The sequence below is a fragment of the Gopherus flavomarginatus genome, chromosome 24 (genome assembly GCF_025201925.1).
Source record: "Gopherus flavomarginatus isolate rGopFla2 chromosome 24, rGopFla2.mat.asm, whole genome shotgun sequence".
In the NCBI taxonomy this organism is placed as follows: Eukaryota; Metazoa; Chordata; order Testudines; family Testudinidae; genus Gopherus; species Gopherus flavomarginatus.
Window position 1 is genome coordinate 15,741,492 of NC_066640.1, and position 17,318 is coordinate 15,758,809.

The 17,318-nt window shown below is 51.2% G+C and overlaps 1 protein-coding gene across 6 annotated transcripts; it reads right to left on the reverse strand.

Moving 5' to 3' along the window:
* Positions 1 to 1,188: 1,188 nt before the first annotated feature.
* Positions 1,189 to 17,175, reverse strand: TEX45 (testis expressed 45). 6 transcript variants are annotated; one of them, XR_007771428.1, is made up of 9 exons: positions 14,128 to 15,009; positions 12,876 to 12,979; positions 11,914 to 12,008; positions 11,665 to 11,780; positions 9,766 to 9,884; positions 9,024 to 9,225; positions 6,278 to 6,366; positions 5,490 to 5,742; positions 2,724 to 2,785 (listed from the first exon to the last, which is right to left on the reverse strand). XR_007771428.1 is itself a non-coding variant. In XM_050934484.1 (9 exons), exons 2-9 carry the CDS (start codon positions 14,669 to 14,671, stop codon positions 5,554 to 5,556), a joined length of 1,458 nt encoding a protein of 485 aa, XP_050790441.1. In that variant the 5' UTR covers positions 14,672 to 14,677; positions 17,136 to 17,175; the 3' UTR covers positions 3,905 to 5,553. The 6 variants fall into 6 exon arrangements, 5 of the variants coding, with proteins under 5 accessions (XP_050790442.1, XP_050790441.1, XP_050790440.1 ...); XM_050934484.1 differs by lacking the exon at positions 2,724 to 2,785 and adding an exon at positions 17,136 to 17,175 and having other exon boundaries at positions 3,905 to 5,742; positions 14,128 to 14,677; XM_050934485.1 differs by lacking the exon at positions 5,490 to 5,742 and having other exon boundaries at positions 1,189 to 2,785.
* Between the last annotated feature and the right edge of the window lie 143 nt (positions 17,176 to 17,318).

The window sequence follows — 17,318 nt, forward strand, 5'->3', positions numbered from 1 at the left end:
GGTCCACCGGAGCCGCACGAGCAGCAGACCTTCCGCAGGCACGACTGCGGCAGCTCCACCGGAGCCGCCTGCCGCCCCCTCCGGCAAAACAGCACCCACCAATTATTCTGGTGCCCTAAGCGATTGCCTAGGCTGCCTAAATGGTAGCTCCGGCCCTGTCTGGCCCTCAGGCTCCTGCTGCAGTGGGGTCCGGAGCTTGCCCTGCTCCAGCGCTCCATCCAAGGAGTGGAGTTGGGGGCTTGTCCCGCTCCATGCAGCTCCTGGAAGCAGAGGCATGTCCACTCTCTGGCTCCTACACGTAGGGGCAGCCAGAGGGCTCCGCATGCCGCCCCCGCAGCTCCTATTGGCAGGCGCTGGATGGGGGACATGACACTGCTTCTGGGAGCTGCTTGAGGTAAGCACCCCCCAGAACCTGCACCCCCTCCTGAGTCCCAGCTCCCTGTCCCAGCCCTGATACCTCTCCTGCCCTCAAACCCCTCGGTGCCAGCCCAGAGGATCCTCCTGCATCCCCAACCCCTCATCCCCAACCCTACCCGAGCCACAACCCCAGTTGGAGCCCTCACCCCCTCCTGTACCCCAACCCCCAATTTTGTGAGCATTCATGGCCCACCATACAATTTCCATACCCAGATGTGACTCTGAGGCCAAAAAGTTTGCCCATCCCCAGCCTAGAGCCCTCCCTGCCCCCCCAGGGAGCAGGCCGCTGTCCTAGTGTTGCTGTTGTGTGTTGTTCATAGGAACCAGGCTATGCACAATTATAGCAGAATCCAGGCCCAGCCCAAGGATGTGTATAAATGGGTTCTTGTCTGGGAGGCAGAACATAGTGCTGAGCCCCTCCAGCTACCACCAGCTGTATCTAGTAACCCTGCTGAATGAGGGAAGAGGCAGTTTGCCGGAAGATCTTTTCAGAAGCCCCTCTAGTCTAGGCTGGTTCTTAAATGGGCCCATCACTGTGGTATCTGAACACTTTCCAGCACTGAATGCCCTGGCCTGGGTTTCTGCATGACTTCAGCCACGTCAGAGCAAAGCCAGCCAGGGAACACCCAGGGCACATTACTTATTTTTAATCTAAACTCATCCTAATGCAGCTCCGCTTATCTCTGCAGAACAGAAGCAGCTGACGTGTAGCTGCTACGTGCCGACTGCTCTAGCATAGGGGAGGGGGCTGGTGCATTGGCTGCACAACAAGTTTTCCTTTTGCAGATTGAACGTCACCGCTGGAATCAAATCAAGATTGCGGCCAGCCTTTCCTCCACCAAGCACAGGCCATTCCTGCGTGCGCTCTTGGGGAGCAGAACAAGGAAGAACTTCAGGGGGAGGCTCCCAGGCAGATTCCATTCCCTCAAGAGCCGACTGTCATTTCACTGTCTGAAATTGGGTGCAAATCCAGTTGGGAAAGACAGCAGCATGTAAGAAACCCTGGCGGGTTAGCAACCACCACCAGCCACGGTCAGGTGTACCAGCCGGACACTGCTTCCGCAGACACCAGCCTCACTCGGGTCTGTGGAGACATATTCTGGATGCTGGCAAATCTCTCCAGCAGCAGCAGGGGGTTAGCTCAGCCCCTCACTCACAATAAGCCCTGCATCAACCTCCAGACCAGCTGGGCCAGATCAGAGGTGGGGGGGGGGGATTAATGATTATTTGGTAGGATTTATTGCTAGAGCAACACAGATGGGGATGCTACATCACAACCAGGTAAAGGACGTGGGTCAACTCCCCAGGTGGTGTAAATGATTTATACCAGCTTGGGATTTGGCTGACCTCAGGGACCACACAATCCAGACAGCCTGGATATTACCCTCATTTTTAACATGAGATGCCAGTTAACGAACCAGGAAATAGCAGCACTTGGTGCTCTCTCTTCTTCTGTGTAAGCAGGTAACTGTCCCTAGAGAACATTCCTACATAGCCCACTGCCCCCGTGAATCCTCAGGACAGCTGGTCTTAGCTTTTCATAACAAATCTAGGTTCTGGCTGTTTCATACCACCAGCCCTGTCTTGTCCCATGAGATGCAAGATTCCTAAGGAATTCACATTTTCAGGCATAAAACCAGAGCTTTGCTAGGGGTCTGTAGCTGGTGATGGGAACAGAGCAGCCTCAAAATCTCCCAGAGCTTTAAGATGTGTAATGTGGGGGGTCTTGTCCACATGAGAGTTGCAGTAGGTCGAAATGGTTTAGTAAACTGCAGTCTGTTTTCTCTGTGATGTTGCTTTTATAAATCCATGGAAGAGCATGAGACGGGGACCAGGCATGGCAGCACCTGACCCCTCACTCTGCTTCCACACCAGGGAGGAGACCTAGAGTACAGCACCGCATCCACATTAAAATCTTCATGCTGAGAAGGTTTAGTGCAAACTCAGCATCCAGGCAAAAACAGTGAGCTACAACCCCAGTAGCAAAGACACTGCCCCCACCCCAGAGAACAGCCCTGCCCTGCCACCTCCTCAGCCTCAGGTTCCTCTTTGCACTTGTGTTCACTGACCTTGTATGAAGCCCTTGTGCTGAAATGCAGCCAGTGCTCATGATGGGAGACTCAACACCACACTTGGAGCTTACGGTATCTCTCATTCTGCCTTTGAGCTCTCTGTCTAAACTCAGCGGAGAGGTGACACATCCCTCTGTCCCTGCCAGCTCACAGCCTGGGTAAGAGGCGCTTGGAGACATGGGCCCATCCCAGGCTCTCTAGTGGTTCCTGTGATTCTGGCAAAGGGAATCACCCTGCAGCTTTGGGCTGTTTTCCCAGTGTTTGTTCTCAGTCGTGTGGGTTCCCATCACCTGCTCCTGCACAACAAAGAGCAAAGAACACAGGCCGTGGTTCTGTGCAACGGACGTTTTGCGTTGCACAGCCAGCGAGCAAGGGTGGGTTATTAGCATGAAGTATCACAGGCCAGACTGCACCCCTGTACGCATGCCGGTGAGCAGATACTCATGCAGATGCACGGAAGGCACCAGCACTGCGTGGGAGAGTCACTGCTCAGCAGGGTGGGAAATGGGGCATACTCTGCCCTAGGGTTCTCATGGTACTACCCACTGCAACATGTCACACCCCTGGCCAGCAGGGGATTACAGCCCCTCACAACTAGCTGCCTCGGCAGAGGAGCCCCTCCTGGCTTTGCTAGTGTTTCCCTGCACTCTTGTCGTGGAGTCCCCGGGTGATGCTCTGGAACTGCTCCCCACAAAGCCAGTCAGGACTTTGGGGAGCCTCCTGTCTCTTGGAGCAGACTTGTTCAAGGCAAGAAGCTCACACGTCTTCACCACCTGGGTCTCTCCTTGGAGCATTCAGCATCCTCTGCCCCTCCGTGCACTTCCAGCAGTGAGCCCCCCACACTTTGCAGTCAGAGGTGACTCTCAGCCAGCCAGTAAAACAGAGGTTTATTCGATGACAGGAACAGGGTCTAAATCAGAGCTTGTAGATACAGCGAACCGGACCCCTCGGCTGGGTCCATTCTGGGGAGCAGTGAGCCAGACCCCTACATCTGCACTTCCAGACTAACAACCCCCTCCAGCCCCTTCTCTCTGCTCAGCCCCTTTCCCGGGCCAGGAGGTCACCTGACCTCTTTGTCTCCAACACCTTCAGTTGGCACCTTTGCAGAGGAGGGGCCCAGGCCATCAGTTGCTAGGAGACAGAGCATCAGGTGCACTGGCCCTTTGCTCTGCAGCAATCACACACCCTTATTCCACCACCTAGATATTAAGACTGCATAGGGGACACTGAGGCATCAACACAGTATTCAGAGAAAACATTAAGAACATTCCCAGTTTGTCACAGGAGCCTCCTAGCTTTGCTAGTGTTTCCCTGCACTCACACTCAGAGATGGGACTGGAGGCTGGGGGAAGTGTGTGACTAGCCCCATTAGTGCAGCATCCCCCCCACTGGCACTGAGTCACGCTCAGCCCCCCACTCCCCACGTTACTGCAGAGAGTGGCTGCTGCCAGGAGCTGAGCGGGCACACCCACATGCCCTGCATCAGCCCTTCGGTTCCTTCCTAGGCTGGCAGCGAGGAAGGCGGCTCAAGTATTTTACGGGGGCGTCATTTCCCAGCCAGGCTGTGAGATCAGGGCTGCACCAAACTGGGCACTGGGCACTGAGATCAGCCGCAGGGGTGGGAAGTCTCTGGTGCTACCCATGTAAGGGGTGGTCACAGCAGGGCTGTTTTCCAAAGTTCTTTCTCTGTGGCCTCAAACTCTGGCACTGTCACACCCTGACTCCTCAGCTGCCGATTCTCCCCTTATACCTGGAAGCTTCCCCCTCTCAATCACACTCTCCCCCTCAAGCCCCTCCCATCCATGGCAGGAAGGGAGGGAAAAATCTTTTTTGGTTGCTAAGTACTAGCCTGAAACCTCCCCTCCGGCTAGACTTGCTGCTGCCCTCAGTTGCAGGGAAATCGCTTCGCCCAAAGACCCTGCTCAGCTCCAGCTGTACGTGAATCCCTTCACCCTTCAGCTGCTGGCCCCTTTGCACCTCCTGAACTCCAGAGCTGGAGGGACATGGCTAGAGAGTTTGGGTGCCCTACCTCTGCCCAGTCCCCATTCTGCAGAGCAACCCCCAACGGAAGTCATTGGGGCCCTCTATGGGTGTCTGGCCCTACACATATCCCACTTCAGGGTGGGGGCACAAAGCCATAACAGTGTGATGCGGAACTACAGGGGCCCAAGCTGCCATGGTGTCCCTAGTGCCAACTCGGGAGCAGAGATAAGTCACAGGCATCAGTGTGGGTACAGTACCACCATAAAACTCTGCTTTCATAAGACACAGAAATAGAACGGAGGAGGCTCCGCAGCAGATACAGGGTGGGGCCAGTGGACAGGACCCTTACCTGGGACTGAGGAGACCTGGGCTCTTTTCTAGAAAGGTACTTGTCTGACCTCCTCCCAGTCATGCCTGGGCATCTCACAACCAATGAATTTTAGCCACACAGGAGTAGGAAGTATCATTCCCTTTTCATGGGGCAGATTCAGTGACTTACCCCACATCACACAAAGAGGCTGCAGCAGAGCTGGGAACTGAACCTGGGTTTCCCAAGCCCCTACTCACTCAACCGTCCCTTTTCTCTAGCCAGCCCCCAGCTCTGCCACTGAGCTGCTACATGCCCCTGGGCAAGCCACTTCATCTCTGGGCCTGGACCTTTTTTCACTCACTGTCCATCTGATCAATTCAGACAGGGCAGGGACAGTCTCCTGCCCAGTGCGTGAGCAGCGCTCAGCACAAGGGTGCTCGGATCCCAGCTGAGATTTGTTACCCGCCCCCATCAAAGGGAAACGGAGCTAGGTTGTGACTCCTCCCCGCTGTGAATGGGAGTTCAGCAGGAGCACAGAGGGCAGCCTGGAGCTGACCTGGAGGCAGGTTTGTCGCCAGCTGGCCCAGTTCATCCCTGCTACGACTCTGCCCAATTCCTGAGATGAGTTTGGCACAGAGACCTCAGCCAGGTGCTACAGAACCCAGGGAGGGCAGAGCACAGGGAGCATCTCCACAGAAGCCAGGTACCTGTGTTTATTTGTAGGCAGCCCCTGGAGAGTGGCATTGAGAGCCCCCATAGGAAAGCAGCACGTTATGTTGCAAAGACCATCTGCCTCTGGGGGCAGTACTTCTTCAGGGTGCCCAGGGGGATGCTGCTCACTTGAAAGTTCCCCCCGCAGATAGTCACAGGGCCGCCGTACTTGGGGGTGAACTCATCGTGATGCTCAGTCCCAAAAAAGCGCTGCCCCTGCCATGGTGGGACCAGGTGAGAGTATTTAATCTGGGGAGACAGGAAAGGCCATTGCGGTGGGGGGATTCCGTCATTAATCTCGCAAGCCCTAGAAGTAACCCACCACTCAGCTCTCTGACTGCTGAACACTAGCCTGTAAGGAGCAGAGTTCAAGTCTATGCCAGCCAGCAGCTCTGAGCAGCCTGTCCCCACGCTTGCTCTGACCCTGTGTGCCCTTTGGCAGAAAAGCAGAGGCTTCCCTGCTGAGAATGGAAGAGGCAGATCCCCATGGCAGCTAGGGTGGCTCTGGCCTCATCCTGTAATGCCCACACCCTTCCACTGCCTGTCTGTTCACTGGAGAGCCTTTGGTATCTAAACAGGCCTGCTGGGAGACAACACATTCTGTACTGGGCTATTAACTGGGCCAAGTTCAGAGGTGGGCAGCCCCTGACCCTTCCCTGCTCCCTCCAGAAACACCTACTTGTGGGGCCCACTTGCAGTGTCCTTTTCCCTCCCAGCTGCTCAGCTATCCTTCTCACCAGGCCTTTGTCCTGAACCTGGCCACATACGCCAGCTATTGCCGTACCTGCTGCAGCAACTCCTCCGAGGGCCGGACCATCCACTGTCTGTGCGGGACCAGCATAGCCTGTGTGGTCGTGACAGCACCTTTACCTGCTCACAAATGGAATAAAGAGCAAAGTCAAGGCATGAAATGAGCAGGCAACAGACAGGTTTTGCAGTTGACTCAATCAGAGACCTGCCTGGGGTCTGCACTGACTGGGAGAAGAGATACAGGCCTCACCATGGGCAGCTCACTGCACAGATGCAGACAGAAAAACTGCCACGGTGCATAAGGAAAGGGATGAAGAATGATATGGAAAACACTGCAATGCCATTCTATACATCAGTGGTGCCACCTCATCTGGAATGCTGCGTGCAGGACTGGTCACCCAGTCTCAAAGGACAGAAGAGGATTAGAGTGAGTTCAGAGACAGCGAGGAGAATGATTACAGCTCCGGAAAAATTTCTCTATAAAGAAAAATTTTGAAGAGTAACTTTATTTGAAAGGAGGTGAATGAGAGGACATAACAGCAATATACAGAATCATGAATGTCACAGAGAAGGCAGATTGGTTACTGTTCACCCTGTCATATACAGGTGGACAAAAAGGCAACAAGTTTAAGAATGACTGAAGGAGGATTTTTCCTCACTCAATGCATAACCAACCTGTGGAACTACTGTCACTAGACATCATCAGGACTAGACGTTATATGGAGAACACAAACATCCATCGTTAGACCCTCCTGCCCCTCAGCCAACCTCTCTCTACATGAGGTTAGAGAGAATCTACCCTTACAGCCAGGCTATTGCAGAACTGTCCATTATAGGGTTAACCACGAAGCATAGGGTGCTGTCCACAGTCAGACACAAGAGAGTGGATTACTTTGGATATTTGTTCTGGATCACTATAGAAATTCCCAGGTTAGTGCAGGAAAACTCAACCTGCCGAGATTCCTGCTCCCAGTGCTTCAGAGAACTGGACTCTATCCCCTGCCAGCTGGAGGTACAAGCTGGGGGCAGTTCTGTGCAGCCTGCACAATGCACAAGCCTGCCATCCCAGCACCCGATCCCAGGTCTCCCAGCCTAGAAGCAAGGGAGTGTCAGGTTGCTCATGCAGAGGGAGCAGCATAGCTCCAGAGCTGTCATGACAGGGTGACTGGCTTGTGGACCAGAGAGCCTGGGCTAAGCCAGCGAGGGGAGCCACTCACACGGACCCAGAATACTGGACATTCTGGTACTTCATAGAACAGAGTGGACCTGCCCCCACTGATGTGACCCCATCCCCCTCTGCACAACCTTGCATGCACAGTGTGTGAGCTCACACCACATGGGGGGCATGCTGGCCTACTACTGCTGGCATGACTTCGTATGTACCGTGTGTGATGCTGGCAGACCACGTGCTCTTCATTATGGCCTCTCCCATCTGCTACTGGACAAAACAATCTCCATTTCTATCTCGGCAGCGGCAAGGGAGTCACATTAGAAAAACCGGACTGTCCAGTGTAAAACTGGATGAATGCCCTGCCTAACACCAGCCCGGATGAAAAGATAAGCCCCATCTGAGAGGACCTGGGTGATTCAAATAGAAAAGGCAGCAGGTATCCTGCAATGAGGAAACTGCAGAGAAAGGTGGTCTCCTGCAATAAGCCTCAAGGAAGGGAGGGTGCTTCAAGGCGGAAGGGCTGTGCCCAGAGTAAGGCTGGATGGATGTTCCTTTGTGCGTTTGCTTTTAGGAACTTCATTCACTTAGTAAAAACCCAGAGCAGGACACTGACTGAGCAGGACTGTGTGGACTGTCATTGAAGGCGCCCTGAAGAAGAGAAGACAAAGGCAGGGCACTGCAGAGGCACCCTGGGCCACAAGAGGGCGCTCGGGTGGTGGCCACACTGCTACAGTGAGCAGGATACGCTGGTAAATATCTCCTGTCTTGTGTTCCAATCTGTGCATCCGAAGAAGTGAGCTGTCGCTCCCGAAAGCTCATGCTGAAATAAATGTGTTAGTCTCTAAGGTGCCACCTGTACTCCTGTTCTTTTTGAGGACACATTCAGTCAGTAATAATGCAAATAACAAGGAATGGAGAGACGCCCCCGCCCCCCGGACTTAGTAGATTCCAGAGCAAAGAACCCAGAGGTTAGAGGGGATCTTTTTAGCCTCTTCCATACAAAGCCCTGTATCAATCCCTGCCTGGGGCTGCACAAACAAAGCTTATAATTCACACACTGCACTACCTCTTCCAACCCAGCGAGAGGCCTTTGCTTTTGGAAGTCAGCTGAGGAAATTCCAGCAAGATGAAGAGAAGAGTGAGTGTCTGGCTCCAGTATCCAATGGCATATGCTGCAAGCCACCCACAAGATGGTAGTGCAGCCCTGAGGCTCACACAGGTGGCACCTTTCTGCTCTCTGAGCACTTTGACACTGCTTCTCTGAGGAGGTGGCCAGCCTTCCAGATTAACATCCACCTGCCAGTCCCTGGGAGTGCTGACCAGCACTGCCAGGCACTGTGCTTGCACAAGTTCCCTGCCTGGCTTTTGGGGTCACTGTCCCATTCTTGTTGACAAAGACAACCCCCATCCCAGTGCAGCACATGCCTGCAGCCTCCCACCCAAACACACCCAGCTCACCCTGCTGCAGGCAGAGTGACTGGCAGGGGCAGAGCCCCAGGATCCCATGCACAGGAGCAGCCAAGAGCACCCGGCACAGCAGCCTGAAGCTGCTCCTGGGACATGTCCCAGGGTTGGGAGCTGCGCTAGGGTTCAAGGGACTATGCCTTACTGGGATAATTAAAGGCCATGTGGCTCTTGAGGTGGCTCTTGCTGCTGGACACCTCCCTCTGGCTATAGGGTGGCGGCTGATAATCCGAGTGCTGCGTTGTGCTGAAGAAACAGGCGTTTAAATGTTTGCCACCCAGGGGCACTTTGCTTTGTAGTCTCCACGGTGGCACGTCTGGCTGAGATGGACGTTCCCCCAGGTCAATCTGGAGTAAACGAGAGCAGAAGTTAATGGGCAGGTGCTGTAGGCAGATGCTCCACTCGGCTTCCAGCTGTAAGTATGAGCACCCCACTCAGACAACACAGAGAGGCCCAGGTCCCCACCGTTAGCTGCAGGATGCTGTGTATTTCTCTGGCATCCTGCATAGCTTCTGTCTAGAGATGGTGACCCCACAATGAGCCCAAGGTTCTCGCCAGCTGGCCTATTGAGAATGACCTCTCAGTAGCTGACCTCGCTGTCCACTCTGAGGCTGCAAGCCTGCATCTGGAGGCTCTCTACGAGCCCTGACGAAGGGTGCACTGTGGCAGTCAAAACAGGAGCCAGGCCTCCTAGGGTGTGTGCTCAAAGACTGGGACAGGAGACTGGCCATGCATGAATGTTACGAGTGAGCAAGGATACAGGGTCCTTTAGAGACCCCACCCTGCAGCATGAGGCAGCTCTGATCCTGTGACACACTCAGTGATCTTTAGAACACAGCGCTGCTCCGTGATAGCTGCTGCTGAAAGGTGAAAGGCAGGGCACAGACCTGGGTGTGGAAGAATCGGCTAGTGGTGGTGGTTGCAAGCTCCCTACTCCTCTCAAGGTCTTCGTCGCCTTTGGGGATCGATGAATTCTGTTTGCTTAGACACATAACTTTCACAGGGGCTGGTAAAGGCAAAAAGCAAATTCTGTCAGGGTTCCCAATTCTGAACAGGTTGTCGCTACTGCAGCATTCCTGGGTGGGATGGACAGCTGGAAGGACCCTTCCAGCTGCATCTACAGCACGTGGAAAAAGGCTGACCTTGTGGTTAAGGCACTAGGTGGGGGCAAGGGATTTGGGTTCATTTCCCAGTTCTGCCACAGACGCCTTTTCTTGGGCAAGTCACGTAGGGTCCCAAGCTTAGGTGAGGGCTCTTCACCATTCGCAGTCAGAGATGCTGGGTTCTAAGCATTTTTGAAGATCTGGCCAATGATTTTGGTGCCTAAGTAGGAGCCGAGCTCCTGACAATCTACACCTTAGTATCTCTGAGTCTCAGTCCCCTGTCGGTAAAATGGGAACAATAATCCTTCCTTTCTCCCGCCTCTCTGAGCTCTTAAGGACAAACTCTCCTGCTATGTGCATGTGCAGCACCCACACAATGGGACACATGGCCATGGTTAGGGCCTCTTGTTGCTACTGTAATACAAACACTACGGGGTAGGACACAGGGTTGAGTAGCTGTGTCTCCCAGTTATGTCTGAGCTGAGGCAAAATGCTGGCAGCTGAGCTTTCTGGACACAAGATCTGCTGCCTCTGGGACAAAGCAAGGATGGGAATAACATAGGGATAGGAACAGGACAGATATGCATGTGGAGGCCATATCTTCACCGACTATGGGCCAAATGCAGAAGTAGTGTAAGCAAGTGTTACCCCCGCTGAAGTCAACTGATATACACCTACTTATATCAGGCATTTATCTGGCCCAGCACAGTCTCTGAGACTTAGCGATGGGGGAGAAATTTCTCTGAGCACGATGGAATTTTGGATAAAACTGGCCCCAGATTTGATCCCCCAAGCACTGGCTTAGGTTTTGCAAAAACAAAGTCACTCAAGTTTTGCACTAGCCCAGTAGGGGCAATAACAGTGAGATCTTGCAGCATGCTAGTAACAGGGAGATCAAATTTCCCCAGCCCATGCACCAGAGGAAGAGTCAAGCCAAGGAAATTAACACGTGTGGTGCTCAAAGCATACATCTTGAAATGGGGTGGGAATATCTTCAGAAAGTAGAAAACAGTGCGAGCAGGGAGCATGGCACAGTTGTAAATGCTATGCTTACCCCTGGGGGAATTCTGTGCCAAAAAATTAAAAATTCTGTGCACAGTATTTTAAAATTCTGCATATTTTGTTTGTCAAAATAACACAATATAATCATACCAGTTTCAATTATTTTGGTAATTTATTTCAAAATACCTGTCAGCAAGTAGTCTGTAACAATACAGACAACAAAAAAGATTTAGGAAATGTTTTTTGACAAATAGATTCCTTATTAGGCATATTAATACAGAACTCTGAGTAATCATTTAACTATAATAAAAAAAACACTTTTTCTGCACCCCTCAGAAGCAATGCAAAGGCTTGGTGGAGTCACGGATAATGGAGGAGCTGAGGACAAGGGAAATAATTGTTGGGAAGGAGCCTGGGTGTGAACTTGGAGGGTTTGGGGGTATGGGTGGGAATAAGTCTGGAACATGTTTTTGGGTGGGAGCGAAGCAGGTAGGGATTGTTAGGGAGCTTCCCCCATGCAGAGCCTGGCTGACCCCTAGCCTCTCCCATTCATTAAAACATTAAAATATGTGCATGTAATGGCGCAGAATTCCCCCAGGAGTATACTCTCTGGCCAATAGGAAGGCAGAACAGTACTATCTATGTGATCTCTCACTGTGTCAGGTCACTGTCCCTCTATACCTAGCTCCCGCCGAGGGAACGACTCCCGTGCCACAGTAAAGAATCTGGTGCAACCATCCCCTGGCTTGATGTTCGTCTTGTGTATTTGGAAGACAGCATGTTCTTTATCATAGACTCTGCAAGGCATAAGATATGAGTTGCTGAGATAAGGTAGTGAGCTGTGAGTGATGTGCTCAAAGACAACTTGCCTTTAGTGAGTACCACAGAGCCTGGGACAGCAACAACCCGTCAGATGTACTTCTTGGCTACCTGTGGTTCCTTGTGTCCTGGAGAGTGTAGGCATGTTTCTCCTCGCTGGTGCTGACACTGCTCCTGGGGTCCCCAAACACAATGGAAGACTTGCTCTACGGAGAAACCACCTCTGAGTGATGCTGCCTGCCATAGAGCAGACCTCATCAGCTAATTACAAGGGAAACAAGGACTTTGCTGACTGTCTCCACAAGCACTCAGGCTTCCCCAACCAGTCGTGCAGAAACCATGAGGATGAAGGGCACACGTCGCCCTTTCATTGCCTTCTGGAGTTCCCAGTTCCAAAGAGACTATTCCTTCATTCTGGAAAGCTAACAATGCTGCTGGACAGGCCACTCCATGAATCAAGAGATGGTTTATTGGAAATCCAAGTGTGAATCTCTAGGTGGGGTGCACAGACTGGGATAGCTCTGATGAGCAGAGTCTAGATGAACCCAGAAATATCATAATTCTTTGCACTCATAGCACCTTAGCACTCACATTTGCCAACAGTCTCACAGCAAGTCAGTGGTAGAGCTGGGATTAGGACCTGGCAGTTGTGACACCAAGTCAAAATTCATATTCACTGCAACAGATACTGAGTCCAAGGGCTCGGAATGGACCAAGCAAGGACTGGATATTTCTATGGATAATGACAACAGCCAGCGTTACAAATCGGATAAAATATATACACGAGCTACAGAGTCTCCTGCTTCAAGGCACAAGCCAACCACCAGCTGATGATGTTAGAAAGCAGCTTCCCATATGGAGAGGTCATTACAGAGTAACCTGCTTCTTCTGAAGCTGGTGTTTAGAGACAGGACCACAGGACTGGAAATTCCTATGCTCCCCTCCCCATAGCTAATCACTAGGCTCCACGTCCATCAGGCTGCCTGAGTGGGAAGCAGTGTTTTAGAACTCTTAGTCCCATCAAAATATGAATTGGAAGCAGCATGGCTGAATTTATAGGACTGTGATGTTACCTTTCCACAGGACGTCACAGGAGGGATCCAGCCACCCTCAAACTGTGCTTGATAAGAAGTGCCATAGTAGGAGCATCTGTCACCTTTAATTGAGGGAATTCCTCCTGCCAAACAACACAAGGGGGGAATGATCTGAGTTTCTCCTTTGCAGTTCTCAATTACAGTTCTTAGGAAGTGTAAGAAACTGACATGGGAACTAGGGTTCCAAGACAGCTGCCCAGTCTCACGCTGACCTGGAGTATCGACCCACTAAAACTAACAGAAAACGCTATTCAGGCTTGGCTACTTCATCCTTGACAACCCTTCAGCCTGGGGTGCTGTCTGCCTAGAACAAAGGGATTTTGTGCTGCCCATCCCCCAGTCACTGCATTTAGGTGGTGGCTCTCAGGTTGGGCAAGTATCCAGAGCTAAAAAATCAGGGTCTGATAGCAAGGGCACAAAGTGGCCTTTTCCACAGATCAAAGATCACTCTCTCCTGGCCCAAAAACAAACAGACCCCCACCGAAGGAGCAAATTCCATTGGACCTACTCTGAAACTGAGGCCACCGTTCAGCAAAGCCCTTAAGCACAGGCTTTGTGAGTGGGAATTGACTTCTTTAACAATACTGCATTTTAACGCCCCTGTAATTGCCTAGTGTGGTGAGGTCACTGGCTGGCACGGCAAGTAAATGCATTCACTGGCCTTTCAGCTCCAGAGGTCTGGGTCCAGATTCTGCACTAGGTCACTAATGTGTCTGTGTCAGGTAGACCCCACCTGTGCACACCACAACACCACCACACAGTTTTGCACAACTGGCCGCCTGTGCTAAAGAGAAGCACAGACTGTAACAGAAACCAGGGATATTGGGAATGCTGCAAGGCAGGACTGCATGCACCAGCCAAGCTATGGGGTGGGGGCCAAGACTAGAATATCAGAGAGTGCTGCAGGTAAAGAAGAAGGTGCACTGGCAGAGCTGCATAGTGAAAGCTTGTATCACGTGCACAGCCAGCCAATGCTATAAGCCTCTCACTATCATGATCACCAAATTCACACATGAAATGATAAAAGAGAGACCAGTGATATTTAAAGTTCTAGATCCTAGACCTCAGCACTTAGATGATAAAGGGCTCCTCCCACTACAGTAAATACAGACTTAAACTGGTTGTAATGGAAACCTAAAACAAGCTAATGAAAACCCCAGTGCCCACAAATGCCACCTGCCCTGAGACTTGTGAGGTCACAGCCTGAGAGAGAGAGCCCCAAACAACTCACCCAGATGTACAGATGGCGCTCTGGCAATGGGCTCGAGTATCTCATACGCTGGGTATGAAAAACGATAGACAGAAGGCAGGAGCTTTAGTTTGTCTTTGTCTCCACAAGGAAAATGATCTTCCTCCTTATTGTAATAAGCTCTGGTGGAAGCTGGTCCCTGCAGCGTCACATCTGGCCAAGGATAGCTCTCCTTTGCAGTTGAGGTGAAAATTTTGGTCTGGGAATCTCCATGCATTTGGAGGTGAGATTCTGGTGGACAGATTTTGGGCTTTGGTTCCAGGGATCTCACTGGAAATGCCAGGTGGGTTTCTGACCAGGTTTCCCTGGTTTTATCCATATCCTGATTCAAAACCCCCTTGGAGTTTGGAAGCAGAATTGGGTCTGGTTTGTAACTGCCCCATAAGGGAGGGAAATCAGTGCGGAAAGGAGATTCAACAACGTTTCCCTGTGGTCTATGGTCAAACCCTATCTGAAAATGTGAGGCCTTTAGGAAGGGAATCCCTGTGAGTGGGGCTGGGATTAACGACTGGCCAGTGGCTGCCATTTTCCCCTGTAAAGGAAGAGACATGATATCAGACTTAGGTGCATCACTGCCTTGGTCCCTTCCTAAAGAACAAAGAGCAAGAGCCTCCAAGAGGTAAGAAGGAATAGGAGATAAGGATCTTTACTCTCTGACTGTTCCTTACAAGATGTCCAAGTAAGGCCCTTGGTAGGAGGAGCCTGCATCATCCCAGAAGCAGCCACTTTTGAACAGCAAACATTTGCACTCTCTACAATGAAATGTATCAGAGGGGTAGCCGTGTTAGTCTGGATCTGTAAAAGCAGCGAAGAATCCTGTGGCACCTTATAGACTAACAGACGTTTTGGAGCATGAGCTTTTGTGGGTGAATACCCACTTCCTCAGATGCATGTCATGCATCTGAGGAAGTGAGTATTCACCCACGAAAGCTCATGCTCCAAAACGTCTGTTAGTCTATAAGGTGCCACAGGATTCTTTGCTGCTTTTACAATGAAATGAGCTCCCAGCAATCCCAGAACTGTGGGTACATCCTCCCATGGAGCTGTCCTGCTCTCCCCAAAGATACTGCCATGATAAGAGCAGCCCAGAAGCAACTGGGCTTTTCCTGCCTCAGGTACAAATTAATCTCTGCTGTCAATCCATGGACATTACAGGGTTACTACCGGGAAGAAAATGGGCCACAGAATCTCAGGGATTCATGGGAGTTTAGCATGCAGGAAGTTGGCCTTTTGGACTACTTGCTAATCACCCCGTGCCACATTCTGGGATATTTCTAACAGGATTATTGGAACCAAAAGGGTGATATTTTAAAACATGGCCAAATGGGGCCAGATAGAGGGACATTAGCCAATCTCCTCCATCCAGGATTGGATGTGCCATGTGTACAGTTGGTGCCTATTACCACAACTGAGACTCAAACTGGGCCACAGATAGTTCAGACTGCAGTTGTATAAAATGAACCAAAGGCAGCCTGCCCCAAAAGCAAACCAGTAAGACCCATTCTGTACTAAGCTGGGCTGGGAGTCACCTCCCCTCTGGCTGAGTAAAAACCACACTGTCCTAGTCTCAGCTGGGACTCACTTCCCATGGCCAAGCTGGTCAAAGGAGTGGTGCTAAGCTGGTCTCAACTGGGAGAGGCGCTTCCCATATCTCACAGGAGAGCCTGAATGGGTTCTCTTATATAAATGGCCATGCATGTGACTCGTGAGTTTGGATAGAGTCACATGCCAGCTGGCATCCGTGGACGCTAGCCCAGAGCACTCTGCAGAGGGCTGGCTTTGCACCTCTGTGGTCCAAATTAATGCAAAGCATGTAAGCATTTAATAAACAGCTGCATGCGTACCAGAGTTGGTCTTACCTATAAATGAGATTAAATTATCTTTCCAAGGTGACTGACTTTGATCAGTGAATTATTATTATTCCTTGTATCCCAATCAGCAATCTTTGTGCTAGTACATGCTTACAAGGAAATAACGGGCCCTATCCCCAAGAGTTTACAACCTAAATAGCCATAAATTGGCCATACGCATCAAACACAAGACCCCAGACAAGAAAAGGAATTAGTTAGACTTAGAAACCAAAAACTGAAGACAACGTAAACCCAGTGAGTAACAGCCTATGGGGCAAATCCTGAAAAGGGAGCTGGCTCAGCAGTTCACACACTAACTAGAATCTGACAGTAAAACCGTGGCCTCACACAATAACGCTAATCAATGCTTCTCTTCCTTTGAACCCTCAAACGGTACCCCTCATCCATTCGTTGCGCCTGAGACAAGTTGACTGTAACTCATCTCCACCCAAAGCTAAACAATCAACTGCAAATTTTTCAGTGTCCTGTGATATTATTATAAAAGCATCATGTCATAATGGAATCTCAGCAGGGGAGAGGTGAAGAAGATAACTGGAGTAACAAAAATGGAGAAAGTGAGAACAAGAAACAGAGAAATTACAGGAGAGCAAGAGGGCTAAAGAGAAGGAGAACACGTGTACGGGAGGGTAAGTTACAGGTGTCAGTGCCACAAGATTTCAGAGAAGCAGCAGTACTATGTCTGCGTATGAACTGGTAGCCTAAGCCTAGCATAGGCAAGATCAGTACCATCCCTGTCAAACCCCGGTCTCCTGCCCACAACAGCTCATGGTTGGTAGTGACATTGTGGGATTGTGACATCAAAGGTAAATCAGCCAGTTAACGACCCTCTATCCCAGCCCAAGGAGCAGAGCTACCATACCCTCATTCACAAATCTGAGGCCTGATTCAGCAAAGCTGCTGAGCAGGAGGCACACACAGAACAGATACAGAATAAAACGTGCAATGAGTATGGTAGCTCTGCTCTCTGGGCTGTCGGGGGCTAAACCAGTAATGTGGGAGAAGGGGATATGAAGTCAGCTTCAGAGTAGAAGCACCACACATCACATTTACACAACCAAGCTGTTCCTCACACACTCTCAAGGAGTTGCTAGTTCATATCACAATCCCAGTGTTCTTCACCCAGGGTTTGGGAACTACCAGATGATGCAACAGACTGGGGAAAGGACAGGCCCAGGTCAACAGGGATTACAAATCCTCAGCCACCAGCTCGGCTGCCCCTGAAAGGGCACTCCCAGGCAGTCTCAGCAGTGACACCCAGGAAGGGTGTTCAGTCCTGTGCAGGATGTACGCTGGCAAAGCTGG

What these genes read in the sequence shown, in the direction of transcription:
- TEX45 (XM_050934481.1), bottom strand. Translation starts at nt 14,695, where the DNA reads ATGTCTCTTCCTTTACAGGGGAAAATGGCAGCCACTGGCCAGTCGTTA. An exon ending in GTTCCCTCGGCGGGAGCTAG is followed by an intron (nt 9,885 to 11,664) that starts GTATAGAGGGAC and finishes TGCCTTTACCAG; the next exon opens with CCCCTGTGAAAGTTATGTGT. An exon ending in CATGGCCTTTAATTATCCCA is followed by an intron (nt 6,367 to 9,023) that starts GTAAGGCATAGT and finishes TCCATTTGTGAG; the next exon opens with CAGGTAAAGGTGCTGTCACG.